We start from the raw sequence: 19,093 nt of genomic DNA, 5'->3' as shown, positions 1-19,093 counted from the left end.
TCCCACAGGCCACTGGCTGCCCCTGGCATGCTACCCGTGTGGGATGGAAAAGGCCCAGAGCTGGGCCGGCCTCTCCCCTGCAGCGGCACAGGTCAGATCTGGTTCTGGCTCCTATGCCCCCGGCGGATGGAGCTCGCTTATTTCCAGGCCACTGCCGCTCCCCAGAGGGAAGTGACACGCACCACCTCTCAGGACCGTCCCTAAGGAGCAGGCTGGGGTAAACCCCATGAATTCTCACAAGGTCCCTGGATACTTTTGAGACTCCTTGACCTGACGCCATTTAATCCTGACCTATCAGGAAGCCACCGATTCCTCTGAGTTGTTCTGCTTCTTTTTAAATATTCTGCATGCATTTCATGTCATGAGTTTGGCAGCGTGGGGCACCGTATTAGGGTCTTGGTTCCCTGAGGTGACACAGTTTCCAATGGCCCCAGTTACGACCTAGGAACTTGTTCAGATGGGAAGAGGGCATAGCTTTTTACCTATTTAAAATCAACCCCCCTGCAGCTAAGTAAAACCATCTCTACCAGTAGGTGACATAATCTTGTCTATATTTTAAAAAATTAAAATTAGCCCACCGGTGTGGCTCAGTGGTTGAGCATCAACCCATGAACCAGGAGGTCATGATTTTATTCCTGGTCAGGGCACATGCCCCGGATTGTGGGCTCCATCTCCAGTGGAGGGTGTGCAGGAGGCAGCGGATCAATGATTCTCTCGTTGATGTTTCTATCTCACTCTTACTCTCTCTTCCTTTCTCTGAAATCAATAAAAACGTATATTTTTTTTTTAAAAAGTAAGATGGCTGATATCCTAATATTACTCATACACTACTCCAAAGGCAATTCCCAAATGGATTATAAAACCGACTTTGTTCATGGCAGCAGCATCAAAATGAGGATATGGCTTCCCAAGGTGACTACTTTGAATAAGTGCATATTTGAATAAATTAAATGATGGGAGTTCTGCTATGTTTCCTTCCTTCCTTCCTTCTTCTTTTAATCTTTAGAATCAGAAAATAAGTAGAACTAACATGGCATAGAGTAGTGATTTCCTAAAATGCATTTATATACTTCAGGATGATTTTTTGGTTGTACTTAAATCAGTTATTGCTTTGTATTAATTTTTGTGTGTATTAGAAAAAAATAACACATTCATGATATCAAATACATTGCAAAATGCCCTTGGTCAACACATTTAAATGATAAATTTAAGTTTTAAATATAAACTGTTCTAAGAAAACTATTAAACAGATAATACTTTTGTTATAGCAAACACTGTCAGGGTGGCAAACAAAAAATTCAAGCTTGGAAAACTCTGGCACAGGAGGGAGATCATGGGCTTTCGAGGCTAATGGACCTGAGTTCAAATCCTAATTCTGCCATGTGCTGAGTGATCCTGTGGGAGCTGTTTAACTTTCACGAGTCTCAGATGCCTCATCTATGAAATGAAAATAACATACTTCATCGCACAGGGTTTTTCTGAGGACAAAATGAACTCAAGCAGTGAGGCCTCTCACTGTCAGGGTGGGTACGTTGGTATGCAGTCGAGGATGGCTTGAATGCTTGATGGTCCAAACGGTAGGCACATATTCAAACATGCCCCAGCCCTGAGGCTACTTATATAAATGAGCCCATTTATCCTGGGCGACGATTCTTTCCCATCAGAAACATGCAGAGCTGCAAGTGAGCATCACTGAGTTGAAGAGGAAGGTGGACAAAAAAACAACAACAACAACAAAGCAAAACAAGGAGCAGAGGCGACCAGGAGGCCCGGGGGCCGTTGGGAGTGGCTGCCAGAGTCAGGCTGGGGGGCTCCGAAGGAATCGCAGAGACAAACAGTCTGTGTTCCTATAGAGATATTATTACCCCTCTGAGAGCCTGGAAGGAGAGAGCATCAACCTTATAATTATTAACCCACATTCTAAACATAAAAAACCAAATGACCTGTGCAGAATGAAAGGCAGGACAGGCTTATCAAGAGTGAATCAACCTCTTTGATCTTGAGGGAAACCAACTCACTGCACATCAAGCTTCCACCTGGGGTTTTTCCAGACACAAGAGCAGTTACCTAATTCTCAGCTGTCTGGAGTTTCCAGTCCAAACCAGCCTTAAAAAAAAAAAAAAAAAAAAAAAAAGTTTATCACCTTGCTCGAGTTCACACTCCATTAGAAACATGGACAGAGGCATGCTACTGATCCAAAAAAGAGAGCTCCAAAAAGATTTTATTTATTTTTTATTTTTATCTTTTATTTTTTTATTTTTTATATATATATTTTATTGATTTTTTACAGAGAGGAAGGGATAAAGACAGAGAGCCAGAAACGTCGATGAGAGAGAAACATCGACCAGCCACCTCCTGCACACCCCCGACCGGGGATGTGCCCGCAACCAATGTACATGCCCTTGCCCGGAATCGAACCTGGGACCTTTCAGTCCGCAGACCGACGCTCTACCGCTGAGCCAAACCGGCTTCGGCTCCAAAAAGATTTTAAACTAAAAACAACTGGGGTAAAATTAAGATAGAATCTTCCCCCCAATTTGGAATGAAACATTCAGTGTAAAAAGAGGGGGAAACGGAATGAAAACAGAGAGCAGAGGAAGAGAGAAGTCAGAGGTTAGGCAGAAAAGTAGACAATGGGGGAAAAACCCAAAAGTGGCTCAATGGTTGAGCATCAACCTATGACTCAGGAGGTTATGGTTCAATTCCTGGTCAGGGCACATGCCGGGTTGCAGGCTCCATCCCCAGTCGGGGGCTTGCAGGAGGCAGCCAATAGATGATTCTCTCTCATCACTGATGTTTCTCTCTCTCTCTCTCCCTCTCCCTTCCTCTCTGAAGTGAAGACCGAGGAAGACAAACACCAAATATACAGAGGGAGCTGGGACAGAAGGGAAGGCAAAAGGAAATGGGTGAAAAACAAGGAGAAGGAAAAAAAAAATGGGGAGGGGGTAGCTGAGCAAGAGCCAGGGTAACCAGCTCCCCTCACTACCTCTCCCACCTACCCACCCCTTCTGTGATCAAGTGCAGGGCACTGTGAATCGATCAGCATGCAAATGGCCCCCTTTATCTGCGGGAAATGAATTTAGTTGCCAATCTTGATTGGGAGCTAGAGGCCTCCTCACAGAAAGATAACAGCTCTCGGGGAGAATGCCTTTTCTCTCCTTAAATCAAAGCCTGAATAACCCCATGGAAACAGCTGCAGCTGGAGCCACAGACACCGTGAAAGGTGGCAGGCTGAGGATGTAATTAAAATTAGCTGTTACATAACATGTTTGTTCTTCAAAGTGCCTACAAGCATCCGCTAATTAATAGCTTACTATGCCCCATGCAGACCCACTGGTTTTTCATGCAGTGACTAATCTTTGTACCCCCCCTTGAATTCTGAGTGGTGGAGGCCGAGCAGCCTGAGCAAGAAAGCAAATGGCTGGGTCCAGAAGCGATGCCCTGCTCTCTCACCAAGGGACTCCGTAGATAGCTCTGGGCTAGGAACGCATCCCCAGATGTTGAATTCTGCATCTCATGAGGCAGCTGCCTCACCTTCTCCAAATAACTCTTAGAGGTGCTGTTCAAAATGCTGTAATAGGCTGGAATGGCCATTAAGACTGGAACCCTGGAGTCCCTGTTGTTAGTAGTTACAGGCTTGTCTGCTTTTCTGTGCAGGTTGGGCAAGTGAGGGAGCCCTCCCCAGAGACCTCTGGGTTGTTATCCATGCCCGCCCTTCGGTGTTTCTGTGGTTGCAGTCTCCGGCCTACATCCTCCCGTGCTTGTGGTAGAGATGACTGAATGTGGGAACTGCATGCCACAGACAGGGCGTCAGCAGTGGAGCTGAGTTCTCCATCTACACCAGGGCTTCTAGAGGTCCACAGACACCTTGAATTTGTAAAACATCATATGTACGTGTGTATGTGCATCTCTTTGGAGAAAAGTCTGTTGACCCAATTGCCCCGTCAACTCCAAAGGGGCAGCATCTGGCTAAGTACCTCCTACATAGTGTATGCCACGTGGATATCTACTGAATTGACAGATTTCGTCACATTTGTGTCCCCAAACTGGTTATGAACTATTGCTCGATGGACAAATAATCACCAGCAGTTCACGCTTTGCTTTCTCTGGCTAGACTTTCCTACGGAAAACTCTGATGGGCGAGACTCGGGACATTCTATCCTAATTCTGCTGCAAGTCAAGCCAGAGACCAGGTGAAGAGATTTCCACTCTTCAAAGCTTTGTCTTTGGAGCCAAGAAAGTCAACATTTAGAAATCCATTCCCAGAGTCATCCAGCCATTTGTCACATGCCCAGACCAACCATCACAAATGGTGAGAATCATCGCCTTTTCCCACCCTGCTTCTTGGGGGCACAGGTGTGAGATAAAGCATTTGTCATTCAGGAGATCCTCCTTTCTTTAAAAAAATATATTTTATTGATTTTTTTACAGAGAGGAAGGGAGAGGGACAGAGAGCTAGAAACATCGATGAGAGAGAAACATAGACCAGCTGCCTCTTGCACACCCCCTACTGGGGATGTGCCCGCAACCAAGGTACATGCCCTTGACTGGAATCGAACCCGGGACCTTTCAATCTGTAGGCCGATGAGTTTCGGCAGGAGAGCCTCTTTAAGCAAGGTGAATAATTTCAGTAACGACCTGACACGTGCACTGTGCCTTAAACTTTTCAAACTGCTCCCCACAGATAATCTCATTTGCTTCCCCCTCAGTAACTCTTTGAAGCAGGGAGAGCAGACTGTATTTTCCCACTTTTAGAGCTGAGGAAACTCGGGGTTAGGGCAAATGATGCCTTACCAGATGGCACACAGCTTAATATGTGGCACTTCTAGAATCTGAACAGAAGTCTCAAAACCATTCGCCAGGAATTCTATTTGGAGGTATATATCCAAAAGAATTGAAAGAAGGGTCTCAAAGAGGTATTTGCACACGTATGTGCATAGCAGCATTATTCATAATAGCCAAGAGGTGGAAGCAACAATGGATAAATACAGCATAATAGATACACAAGTGGAATATTATTCCGCTTTCAAAAAAGAAGGCAATCTCATCACTTCGGACAGCATGGATGAACCTGGAGGACATTATGCTAAGTGAGATAAGCCAGTCTCAGAAGGACAAATGTTACGTGGTCTCGCTTATATGAGGTAACGAAATTAGTCAAGCTCATGGAAACGGGAAGTAGAATGGCGGTGCCAGAGTCTATGGGGAGGGCCAGTGGGGAGTCATTGCTTAACGGGCACAGAGTTTCAGTTTTGGAAGATGAAAAAGTTCTGGAGATAAGTTGCACAACAACGTGGAAATACTTAGAAAATGGGTAAGATGGTAAATTTTATGTTGTCTGTATTTTACCACCGATAAAAATAAACATTAAACACCCATTTTTCCTTACATCACCTCCTCTCTGAAAAGCTGTCAACATGGGCTAAGTGAGGACTTTCAGGGACGGCCCCCTGAGGAAACGGTTCAGAGAGAAACATTCCTTAGCCTGCCAAGCTGAGGAGGCAGGAGTCACTGTGATTTAACAGGAGCTTCGAAAGATGGCAGCGCGACATGTTCTATCCCAATCCACCCTCTAAATTTCCAGGATTTAGCTGACAAGCTTAAAGCCAGAGGCCCACCCAGGCAAAGGGCATAGCCAGGCACGCGCAGCACACAGAGGGAGGCAGCAATGGAACCGCTTTAGGTCCGTTACTCCGCTGGCCCTTCCCTTCTAGCAAACAGGACCCCCGCGGAATAAAGTCTCTACCTGTGCATGTCAAAGTGCTTTCTCTCCAGGTGCCTTCCTCGGTGCAAACGGACGTGATCTTTCCTCCGCGGCTCTCGAAGCCCTCTTGACAGGCGTAGTGAGCCACACTGCCCAGGCCGGAGCTGGGATTCCCCACCAGGTACGCGTGCTGCACTTCCGGAGGGCGGCCGCAGTTGATCTCTGCAAGGGGAGGTAGCACAGCGCTGGTCATGACCCCGAGTTCTATCCCCATAGTTCATATGGTGGGAATAAACACCTAGCAACGACAGAGGCCACCTTTGGGAAGAGAGAAAACACGAGTCCAATTGCAGGTATACAAAGTAAGATTGTTCGGAAGTACAGAAATTTAAAAACTCACGTGCATAAAAAAAAATTCCAATTATAAGATTATTTGTATTATAAAGACTTCCTTGGTCAATGAAATAATCCATCTCAGAGTTCTTTTAAATATCAAGACTTTCTGGTACCTTTTACCATGCACCTTCAAATCATTAGCTCTTAATTAGACAATAATGCAATTGTAGGAGTTTTGCTGCTAAATGAATATTAAATTTTATACATACATATATATATATATATATATATATATATATATATATACACACACACACACACATATATATATATCAACTTTTTAAAGCAAATTAATGGAGGAAGTATTTACAGGAAAAGGACATTACCAGTTTAGACCTAGCTACTTAACATAAGAGTAAAAGAAAGTCATTTTTAGATATTCTACAATTAGGGGGCGGGGGGGGGGGGAATCCATGTGTATCTTTTCTGGAAAAAAAATTCAAAGCTAACAATGTAAAAAAAAAAAAAAAAACCACAAAAACACAATTAATAATTTGAAAATGAAATTCCAAACTCTTTGGACAAAATCTGAGCAGAGAGGTGAAGGGAAGAAATAAAACATGCTACATTTCTCGTTTAGTGGGGAGCGCATAGATATACTTTTATTCAAGAAAGCATCATAAACATAAAATACAAAATAAAATGGTCTAATAATTACAAAGGTAACCAATAGTCCTAGTTATACCTAAATACAGAAAGAAAGAAAAATATGACATTTGGCACCCATTCTGATATTTCGTTTTCTCCCCAACTGTAGAAAGCCAAGTCAAGTAAGCACTCCTAATATCTAGGTTTTTAAAACATAAGTCCATTCATTGAGATAAAGCATTCAAAATAGAGAAAAATATATGATCTGTTTCCAACTCCTCATCCACTCTTCTCAGCCTTAGAATTAGGTGGCTTCTCTCAAATGAGCTCCTGACACGGAAAGGGTGGATTTAATGGAATCACACTCTTCTCCATCTCACCATGGGTGCAGAACCCAGTTATTTCCTTGAGGGAGGCCTCTCTCACCTTTTGTCATTGGAGTTATCTCAAAACCCTTCATATAACAGCTCAACCCACCTGTCCAGTGACCCGGCTCTGAGATTTTTTAAAATGAGTTAGTCTCTGGTCAGTGCAGATTCCAATAAAATCAGCGGCAGTTATGGCACCAGAATGAGGTGGTCATTTCATAAATCCTCCAACCCTATCTACCTCTCAGGTCCCATGTCTGCTCACAGAGATCTGGCTCCTTTTCATAGATGTTTACCAAACACAAGACCTCTTGGCCCTTATTATGCTTTCCCAGCATCAAGCCTCTAGACATTTATTGGCCCCAAACATTCCAAGACACGAGTATATTTGTGTGTAAATGAGCAACCAACAGAACAGGTGGTTAATGTTTCATAAGACTGCCCAGTCATTGTTGACACCTAAAACATCTTCTAGTTTAAGCCAGGGTTCAGTTACAGCAGGAAATAGATGGAGCATCAGTGAAGAGATTGAGGGTATAGGTTTAAGCAGGTCTATTGGCCTTGAAGCTGAAATTCTAAACAGCACATTGGAGATATTGGGGAGGGAACTCAGTGATAGATAGTTGGATTAGGGGAGAAGCACAGATACTAAAGGGGTAAGCGTGCAGAAGGTAAGTGCAGAGAGCGCCTGGGAAGGCACATGGGCATTTCTTTAAATTGTCAGCTGAATCCAGGGTGAAGCAAAGCAGCCTGCTGGAAGCACATTCTGCCAAAAGGCAGAAGTGCTGTCAGCTTGACCTTCATCTCTGCCCAAATGCTGGGGCATGGGGTTTATTATGTAAATCCAGCCAAGCACCAGGAATGAATATGACTAAGGCCTACCCAGAAGTGACGATTTACAAAGAAGCTACAAGAATGCACATATTCCCCTTTCCTTGTCCTTCAGTAAAACTTCCTGGTATTTGGGGTATAAAATAAACACGCTGTATTGGCTCTGGGTCCCTGTCTCTCCATCAGAAGAGGGCAGCGGTCCCTCCAGGCCCCAGCTTTTCTTTTCATTTCTGTGTCTGTCTCTTTCTTTCATTTTCTCAATCCCTAGCAGCCCCTACTCAGGAACCGGATGCTCTCTAGCCACGCTGGATGTGGAAAAGAGAGAACCCTCCATAGGTAAGCCCTAGCCAGTTTGGCTTAGTGGGTAGAGTGCCGGCCTGTGAACTGAAAGGTCCCAGGTTTGATTCTGGTCAAGGGCACATGCCCAGGTTGTGGGCTCAATCCCCAGTGGGGGACTTGCAGGAGGCAGCCAATCCATGATTCTCTCTCATCATTGATGTTTGTATATCTCTCTCCCTTTTCCTCTCCCTTCCTCTCAGAAATCAATAAAAATATATATTTTTTAAAAAGCATTCTTTCAGGGCACCCATGGCTTCTCAATCTTGACACTGCCACTTCTACTCAGACCAAAAGGTACCCGAGAAAGCAGATGACTCCTATCTATATTAATAAAAGCCTAGATGGCCCTTGCGCCTTCATGTCATCAAAAGATGGCCATCCCCACATTGTCACAAGATGGCCAGTAGGGGAGGGTAGATGGGGGCAATCAGGCTGGCAGGAGAGGACAGTTTGGGGCAATCAGGCCTGCAGGAGAGGGCAGCTGGGGGCCAATCAGACTGGCAGGGGAGTGGTTAGGGGCAATCAGGCAGGAAGGCAGGTGAGTGGTTAAGAGCCAGCAATCGTGGATTGTGAGAGGGATGTCCCTCAAGGATCCCAGATTGGAGAGGGTGCAGGCAGGGCTGAGGGACACCCCCCCCCCAGTGCACGAATTGGGTGCACTGGGCCTCTAGTTAAGAAATAATCAAAAATCAATCCAATGAGGCTGCAATAGGTAATGAAAATATAGTTCTACATGAAAACCACAGACTCTCACCCTCACAGGGAGCCCTGGCAGTTGTGGTTCAATGATTAGAGCATCAGCCTATGCACAGAAGGGTCACAGGTTCGATTCCCAGTTAAGGGAACATACCTGGGTTGCAGGTTCAAGGAGGCACGTAAAGGAGGCAACCAGTTGATGTGTCTCTCTCACGTAGATGCTTCTCTCTCTCCCCCACCCCCTTCCCACTCTCTCTAAACTCAATGAAAAAAATATCCTTGGATGAGGATTAACAAAAAAGAATAACAACAATAATAAAAAACAGTTTCTATCCAAAGGAAAGAAAATAATAAGCAGCACAAACCTTGTGCTGCATATGCATTCATTAAAGCACACGTTTGTCTGGCTAATTATATCATTAAGTAATGTTTGGAACTGCATCAGGAATACAGTCCACTAATTATGAACATGGCTGGGAATATTTCCTTACTATTCTATTATCTGTGATTTTATTCAAATGATTGACTTTAAAACAGTTCTCCCTGGGATGATGGAGGGGGGTTGTGCTGTGCCAGTTTCAAGGATCACATTTATATTGTAACTTTATTTCATATCTCGAAGATGAAAATGTTTGCCCACATGGCTAGCTTTACTACTCTACCCAAGAAAATATTCCAGAAGGAAATCTGGCATCTAATCAATGACTCACTGTATCACCAACATCACCCACAGTGCCTGCTGCTTATCATACAGTCAGCGCAATAAGGTAGCTGGTGACAGAGCACACGTAGTAATAAAAGGCTTTATCTAATACTGTTTTAGAGACCAATAAAGACTAAGCTGAGAAAGAAGAGGAAAAAGAGACCAATAAGGTCTATAAATTGAGGCAGGCATTTCGCCAACTGCTGGGGAAATAAATGATAGACCTATTTCACATACTGATCTTGACTGGAAAACACACACAACCATCCCTGACAAACTGCTAGATGAAAAGCTTTGGCAAAGGAACAGAAACAAGGATGAAAACTGAAGAAGATCCCATTAAAGTCAGTTGTCTTCTTTGCTCAGCAATAATAGAAGGAAGTCTCTAACCTTCTAAAATCAGAAGCTTTATGTAACACCTGGAAATTAGTATAATGTGGTAGGTTGTAAGAGTCTAGGTCGACTCCACGAGGATCTATATTGATCCCCTGGATCTGATAATTGAGCACTTATTACCTATACTTACTTCTCTTATTTCATTTGTAAAAATTTTCTCTTCTCCTCTTAATGGTAAGCTCTTTGTGGGCTGTGTCTATATCCAATATTTTTTCAATATCCCTGTATTCATGTGAGTAATTAATATTGTGAACATGAATCTCAGTGATATTTATATGTAAAAAATATGCTAAAGAATGGGTCAAAGTGTAACTTTATGACACAGTGTCATGCATTTTATGGCATGTTTCAAATTTGGCCAATATAGTTTGACCCTCATTCCGGGATCACTTGGGCACTAAATTACATATATCATCGATGTTGGAGGCTGAAATCTAATGTCTCAATCTGTGGCAACTTGAACTTAGCAAATGTTATCATAACCATCAAAGGAAAATGGGAGGGTTTCAGTGTGCCACAAAAGCAGATTCCCAAGAGTAGCTTATTAACTGCTGAGACTAAGCTAATGAGCTCATTAGCACCAAAAGAGTCCATTTGCCTTAGGCAGTGAAAGAAAAAATATTTTTTGATGTACTCTATATTCTAAAGTCTTCCACAAACTTAGCCTCAACTAACAAAACATTTCCTTCACATAGAGAAAGCTCATTTGGAGAAAAACAAAAGAAAAATTTCCATAACATTTATTGTCAACAAATAGTATCTGGTATGGAAATAGAATCTAAACCCTTCAGAAACTGCCACAATAGGGTTTAATACATATGAATCTTCTTTTTTTCTTTTTAAATCATTAAAATTCTTCATTTTAACATTCCAGTTGTAAATAGACTATTTGAGTCAAAAGCCAATCTATTAGGTAGTGAAAGCTGAAGAATTGTTGACCTTCCCACTTTATGATAGGAAGTTTCAGAAAGATCTTGAAATTTATTTTATTTTTGCTAATCCTCACCCAAGAATATTTTTTTCATTGATTTGTAGACAGAGTGGAAAGGAGGGGGATAAAGACAGAGAAAGAGAAACACTGATGAGAGAGACACATCAACTGGTTGCCTCCGCACATGCCCCAACTGGGGCCAGGGATCAAGCCTTCAACTGAGGTTCATGCTCTTGACAGGAATTGAATTGCCACAGGATAAACTGGGGCAGCCATGCAAGAGTCAATACCACAATGTCTGCCTTTGTCTGCACCACCTTTTGAGGAGGATTCAGGATGCATCCATAAGCAAGGAAACAGTGACTATAAAGAGCACACTGGATCACAAAGATTTAATTGACATTTATAGAACATTTCACCCCAAAACAGCAGAATATACATTCTTCTCAAGTGCGCATGGATCATTCACAAAGATAGACCACATGTTAGGACACAAAACAAGTCTCTACAAGTTCAAGAAGATTTAAGTAATATCAAGCATCTGCTCAGATCACATTGAAATGAAATTATAAATCAACTACAGTAAAAACACGCCAAAACATTAAAACACCTGAAGGCTTAATAGCATGTTATTGCACAATGAATAAGTTACTAATGAGATCAAGAAAGAAATCAAAAACTTTCTGGAAACAAATGAAAATGAACACACAACAACCCAAAATCTCTGGAACACAGCAAAAGCAGTCTTGAGAGTGAAGTACCTTAAAAAAAAACAAGAGAAATCAACAATAAATTATTTAACCCTACAACTTAGAGAACTAGAAAGAGAACAACAAGAAAAGCCCAAAGTAAGTAGAAGGAAGGAAATAATAAAGATTAGAGCAGAAATAAATAACATAGAGACTAAAAACAAAACAAACAAAAAACAAAAAAGCAATGAGCTGAAGCCAGTTTGGCTCAGTGGTAGACTGTCGGTCTGCGGACTGAAAGGTCCCAGGTTCGATTCCGGTCAAGGGCATGTACCTTGGTTGTGGGCACATCCCCGGTGGGGGGTGTACAAGAGGCAGCTGATCGATGTTTCTCTCTCATCGATGTTTCTAGCTCTCTATCTCTTTCCCTTTCTCTCTGTTAAAAATCAATAAAATACCGTTATATTAAAAACAAAAAAAACAAAAAACAATGAAACCAAAAGCTGGTTCTTCAAAAGGATAAATAAAATTGAATTGTTAACCAGACTCATCAAGAAACAGAGAGGACCCAAATAAATAAAATCAGAAACGAAAGTGGAGAAGTAACCACTGACATCACAGAAAAACAGGATGTATCCACCAGCCTCAGGTATGCCGGGCACTGTGCCAGGTGCAGGACAGAACCTGCTGAAGAAGATTACAGTGTCGCTGCGCTCCCAGATCTACAGTGCAGACTGATGTAAACCACAAAAATAATTATAATATACTTACACGTTGTGTGCTAAGAAAGAAAATAATATCAGAGATGGCATCTAAAGCTAAAAATTGAAAGATGAGAATAATGCTAAGCACAGGGAGACCTTGTCAACAGATGAATGAATAAACAGAAGGTAGTCTACACATACCATAAAATCATATTCAGCCTTTAAAAGGACTGAAGTTCTGACACATGCTACAACATGGATGCACCCTGAAAACATTATGTGATGTCAAATAAGCCCAAAAGATAAATATTGTATAAGTCCATATACATCAGGTACCTAGAATACAAATTCACAGAGCCAGAAGGTACGACAGAAGTTACCAGGGGCTACAGGGAGACAGGAATCATAAGTTATTATTTAACGGGCACGGAGTTTCTGTTTAGGATAATGAAAACGTTCTGAAAATGGTTGCACGACATGATGAACGTATTTAATGCCACTGAATTGCACACTTACAAATGGTTCAAGTTTTATATTACACGTATTTTACTATAATTAAGAAACGTAAGGAGGCTGGTATGTCAAGTAGAGGGAAAGCAGGTGCAAAGGCCCTGAAGCCAGTCAGAGTTTGGCGTGTTGGCTGGGAAAGGGTGATGGGAGATGTAACCCGCAGAAAAGACAAGCGGTCAAACCCCTGTTGACTTCTGAGTCCACGAATAAGAGCTTGGATTCTATTCTAAATGAAGTGGCCATTCCCATGTTTTTAGAAGAGTTTTAAGTTGAGGAGAGAGAATAATTCAATTTATGTTTCAAGAGATGCATTCCTGGGCAATGGGCTGGAGTGGGCAAGCCTCAAAGTGGATTCTTAAGAGAACTGTTCAGTAAGAATTCCCAGCTCGAAAGGAAGATGTGGCCCATAAGATAGGGGGCACATCTGGATGACAGATGTCCCCAGAACCCCCCCACGGTGTGCCCACACTACAAACCACCCTTCCTCCATGGACTCTCACACAGGAAGCAAACACCTCACAGGGAAGAGCACCAACATCCCCACCTCCATGGAGCCACCCCTGTCCCCATTGAAACTCTCTTCGTCTTTGCTTGTCCTCCTCACATAAATTTAGGTGTGCCCCTGGATAGCACAAGGGCTTAGCTGTCTTCTCTCCTCCCAACTCCAGACTTTCTTAGTCACAGGATCTATCGTATGTAACAGGAGAACCAGACTCCATTTTGTTGTTAATGGTAACATGGACCAAGTGATTCCCTCACCTAGCTCCTGGCTTGCTTGGTATTTAAGCTGCCACTCATAACTTGCATCTTTTTCTGAAAATTAAAAAAGTAGTAACCATAACAAAATGTAGGGAATGCAAGGTAGAAATACTATCCTTTCAGCCACATATTTCCATCAAGTCCTACCTACATGAAAGATGAGACCCCAGCCCAGCCAGTGTGGCTCAGTGGTTGAGTGTCAACCTATGAACCAGGAGATCACGGTTCGATGCCCAGTTAGGGCACATGCCAGGGTTGCAGGCTTAATCCCCAGTAGGGGGCACTCAGGAGGCAGCCGATCGATGATTCTCATCATTGATGTTTCCATCTCTCTCTCTCTCTCTCCCTTCCTCTTTGAAATCAATAAAATATACCATTTGTAATTCTTTAAACAATAAAATAAATTTTATAAATAAATAAATATATATATATTTAAAAAAAAAAATTCAAAGAAGAGGGGACCAAGGGACCTGTCCTCCTCACTTCCAGCTCTGAGGCCCGGTGGGATGGGGGACCCTTGTCACAGGCTCCCCTGCCAAGGCAGCACAGCCACCGAGGACACAGAAACTGGAAGAACGTGAACAACAGGTCCACCAACTGTACCTTCTCTGTTGGGAAAGCCTGTTCTGGGCCACAAATGCTGCCATCTGTAATCACAGCTGCTCCCTTCACAAGTACCTGCTCCTCCGCAGCATCCAAGTTCACAGACTGCTTGTGTTCCTAGTGGAATTCCCAATTCCTGTGGCTTCATAGGAGCTAAAAATACAGTGCTGGCTGGCACCTGGCCCAGATCCCAGAGGCCCCACGCAGACTGGAGGGTAAGTAAGAGGGGGTGTGCTTAGAGAGGGGCAGATACCGCTCTGAGAAGCCTCAGCCATGTGGTGGCATGGGGGAGGCGGAGGAGGGTGTCAGCAGGCAGAGAGCAGTTATTAGGGGCGGGAAAGAAGGGAAGATCTTCTAAAGAACAGTTCTCAGAGGAATATAACAAGCACGCTCTATCTATCTAACCTTCTGTATTCTCAGTCCAGTAATCCAGATGGAAATCCAATTTCCAAAGTATAATACAAATTGTTTTAGTTGGGGTTTCCTGTATAAATCTTTAGGGAGTGCTTTGATATGCATTATGACACATTTTAATCTAAGTTCTGCATTTTAATTGATTTATTGAAAGATGTTAGAGCTAAAATATACTTTTAGAATTTCTTATGCCCCAGGATGATAATTAACTATTAAAATGTGTGTAGAGCCTGAAATCACAAATCAGAGTAGCAAAAGGATTAACTCAGCCAAGCACATCACTGAGTTACTTAGCTATACAATAAATTCAATAAAAACTAGGCTTTGTTATATGTTAAAAATTCCTTCAATACAGAAAGTACATAAGATATAAAAAATCATCCAGGACCTACCCACCCGCAGTGCAAATTACCACTGTTAACATTTTTCTAAATCCTCATCCATTGATTTTTTTGAGAGAGAGAATGGAGGGGAGGGAAGAGAAATGGAGAGAGAGAAATTGATATGAGAGAGGCACATCAATGGGTCGCCTCCCATTTACACCCAACCCAGGCCAGGGATCGAGGTATGTGCCCTTGACTGGTAATCAAACACACAACCTTTCAGTCTGCTCCACTGAGCAAAACTGGCCAGGGCACCACTGTTAATATTTTGATGTATAGACTTCTAAACTTTTTCATAAGCATATATGAACTATTTCAAAAATCAGATTATATTATTCATATAATTTGCAACTTAGCAATATACTATTAATGCTTAACCTATGTCAATAAATATTTTCCCCAACATAATTTTTATTGGCTATAAAATATTCCATTTTATGTATAAGCCTTGATTTATTTAACCAATTTCCTATTGATAGATATTTGGGAGTGTATATCCTATATAATAAAAGGCTAATTTGCAAATTGTCTCCTCAATCAGGAGTTTGACCAGCAGGCAGGCCAGCTAACCGCTCATGTCCCTTCCTCCTGGCCAGGCTGGCTGGACCTCACCCATGCACAAATTCATGCACCGGGACTCTAAAAAAAAAAAAAAAAAATTCATACACACACACACACACACACACACACACACACACATACACACACACACACACACACATATATCCATATATACAGACACTGAGTGGCCAGATTATTATACGTTCAGAGATCATAATAATATGGCCACTCAGTGTACGTAGTCCTAGCCAGTATGGCTCAGTGGATAGAGCATTGGCACACGGACTGAAAGATCTCAGGTTCAACTCTGGTCAAGGGCACATATCTAGGTTGCAGGCTCAATCCCCCACCCTGGTCAGGAGCATGGAAGGGTGTGAGGGAGGCAACCGATCCATGTGTCTCTTTCTCTGTCTCTCCCCCTCCCTTCTACTCCCTCTAAAAAATCAGTGGGAAAAAATATCCTTGGGTGAAGATTAACAGCAACAATAAAGATATACATAACAACAAAAGCCAAGAGCATCAGTGAAACCACTCATGAAAGCTAGGAATAAGACAAGAATATTCAAAGTCAACACAGACATTTAAATTTTTGTTCTGAAAACACTAGCCAAGTGACCAAGAGAAAAACATAACTTTTTTAAAAGTTGAAAAATAGAAGATGGAATTATCATTATTTGCAGATGATAGAGGATACTATTCCTGGAACTAACTAAAAACCTATTGGGGGGGGGGGGAATTATTGGGTTTATTCCATTCATCCACCAGCCCAAGGAGAAATTGAAGAGAGAACTACGAAAATCTCAATATGGTATAAGCCGTGAACCCGAACCTTTGGAAAACTCACCTTGGCAGTTTAATTTGGGGGACTCCCATGTGCCCAAGGCTGTGCAGCTTGAAACTATATCTTCCGGGCCACTGAAAAACCCCTCTTTGCAAGCATAACGAACTTGGCTGCCAGGCCCAGAGGTGTAATTGCCTATAATATAGGCATCTGGGACCTCAGGAGGAGTGCCACAGTCTATTTCTGCAAATAAATGAATGTCAAATGCATTACTCTGTGAATCTCTAAAATTCATAATCTCTACCACTACCCCATTCCCCCTCCCTACACACACAGACCCCAGCCACATGCTAAATAGGCTGGTTCATTTCCACATGACTTTTGCGCATATTTCCAAGGATGATCTCTCTTCAGTCTTCTGACCTGCCATAGGTAATGGCATCTATACTTGCACAAAGCTGAACGAATTCGGCAATCAACCTTCACTAATGCAAACTAACTAAAAAGAATCCTAGTCCAGTGAAGTGAAAATTTTAGATTGCAAAACACCTTCAGATATATATATGCCTTTATCATTTTCAGGGTCACTTTTGAGATGCTGGTCCTTACCAGATCAGCCTAACATTTTACAAGCTAACCTAATGGTTACCATCAAAATATCTATTAGCTGCTAAAAATCCCCAAAGTTTAGTAATTTTAGCTTTTTAACATAACCCCTTCTATCTTCATTAGGTGATTTGGTTATCTCATAGGTTGTAATAATCTCCACCTACCTCCCCAACAGAGACCCACAGACAGAGGTGAGGGCTGCAGAAAATCACCACCAACGGGAACTCCCTTTCCGAGCGTTCTTCCGCAGAAACCCACCTGTGCATGACGTGGCATCTCTGGTCGGGTGGAAAGGCTCGGGGCCACTCTCTGGCAAGTATCCATCCATACAGTAGCATTCGAAGCTCCCATGAGTGTTCACACACCGTGCTCCCTGCCCACACAGGCCGGACACCTCACACTCATCTATGTCTTGAGACCCATCCCAAATAGGAGAGGGAGAGAAAAACAGAAAGAAGAAAAAATGAGGGAGGGGGGATGACACTGTGACCACCATTTTTCACATTCTCAGTCTACGCTTACAAATGGGTGCATTTGTGTGCAAAAGTATCATGAATTTTATTTTTACTTTCTTAAGGGGTCTTCTCGGGTATCCTTCACTCAGAGGTGCTCAGAAGTACTTGTGACCTTGTTCTGGGGATTTAGAAAAACCAACAGCCATCCATCCCCAACTGACTGAGACCAAGTCAAATGAATTAAAAAAAAAAAAAGAGTATGTTAATAAATGTCAGCCCTGGCTGGGTGGCTCAGATGGTCAGAGCATCCTTCTGTACGTCAGAAGGTGGTGTGTTGGATTCCCGGTCAGGACTAGTAGGGGAAGCAACCAATCAATGTTTCTCACTTAGGTGTTTCTCTCTCTCTCTTCCTTCTCCTCTCTCAAATCAATAAAAACATACCCTCATATAAAAAGGTGAGGATTTAAAAATTCAGTTACTATAAAATAAGAATGGCCTCAATCTCATGCTAAAAATATCTAAAGAACTACAAATATGAAATAATTTAGACAAGAGTGAAAAAATGTTTTCAAAAATGAACATAGGATAGTAAGGAGATACTTCAGAAGGATCTCACTAAATTTACCAAGATAGCAGGGCCTTAAAACAGGCTTCGAGAAAGGAAAGCCGGGCTTCTTGGCAGACTCCCCCTGACTAAGGATTATGGGAAGTAGCAAGTACAGGGGTAAGTAATCCAGAGTCTGAAAAAGATTCCTCTCTGCCAGTCAGCAGCCCCCAGCCCCACCCTGATCTGGCTGAGAGAACAAAACTGCAGACTTAAGGAATTCCCTCAGCAACACATACACCAATTTTACTTGGAGAAACAAAGCATCTTAAAGGAGGTGGCACATTTCCCAAAATCTATGCAAGAACCATAAGGGGGGCAGCATGGAGGAAGTCTGGGATTTCAGAGACCAGCCATTTTGGGAAGACTGACACTAGTATGGGGCAGCCAATATTCTATTTTGACAGAAATACGTATTTAAAAAAAAAACAAAAAAAAAAACAACTATGAGCAGCATAATTTCCTAAAAGAAGGAAGAAAATAATCTCAAAATTCTTTTACATTTGTTTGGGATTTTACTGAAATTCACTATATCCTTTTTTCTTTGTTCGTTCTTGGGTCTTAGACCAATGAATACTTCATCACCCATCGGTCATTGTTTGGGAACCAGTCATTCACTCAATTGCTGAAGGAGCCCATACAAGCTACCAATGTTTTCATAATTATTCTTGAATTTACTGGGGTGACACTGGTTAATAAAATTATCTAGATTTCAGGGGAAAAACTACCAATTCTGAGCCACCTACACATTTTGTGCTTCAAACTTTAGGGAACTCTTTGTGGGAGACTGTCTTCAAAAATGGCTGGAAACAATTTTTCTTCTGTTTCTCGCAAGTCACTCCTCCCATCACAAGTGTGTGGCTCCCTTGGGCTGGCCGTGGGACTTGCTGTGGCCAATAGGACAGGACAGAAGTCACATTGTGCCTGCTCTGGACTAACTCTGAAGACACCTGGCAGCTTCTTTCTCTTTCTTGGAATCCAGTGGCCATGCTGTTAGGAAATCCAGCTATTCTACTTGGGAGAAAGCCCACTCAGAGGGGCCCTAGGATGAGACTCCAGCTGAAGAGAG

At 42.5% G+C, this 19,093-nt stretch overlaps 1 protein-coding gene across 3 annotated transcripts in view; it reads right to left on the bottom strand.

Annotated features, from left to right (window-relative positions):
* The window catches only part of SUSD1 (sushi domain containing 1), a 79,005-nt gene that overhangs the window by 34,638 nt on the left and 25,274 nt on the right, over positions 1-19,093 (bottom strand). For 2 of the 3 annotated variants that reach the window (XM_084899202.1, XM_084899203.1), the window contains exons 4-6: positions 17,224-17,376; positions 16,420-16,599; positions 5,747-5,926 (exon numbers count right to left, since the gene is read on the bottom strand). In XM_084899202.1, coding sequence (XP_084755328.1) covers positions 5,747-5,926; positions 16,420-16,599; positions 17,224-17,376 — 513 coding nt within the window. The remainder of the gene's footprint in view (positions 1-5,746; positions 5,927-16,419; positions 16,600-17,223; positions 17,377-19,093) is intronic. The other variant, XM_084899204.1, reaches the window with a different exon arrangement.

This window comes from Pipistrellus hanaki (assembly GCF_964339955.1).
Source record: "Pipistrellus hanaki genome assembly, chromosome: 11".
NCBI lineage: Eukaryota > Metazoa > Chordata > Mammalia > Chiroptera > Vespertilionidae > Pipistrellus > Pipistrellus hanaki.
The sequence above is the reverse complement of the archived record's forward strand: the minus strand, read 5'-3'. Positions and strand labels throughout refer to the sequence as shown.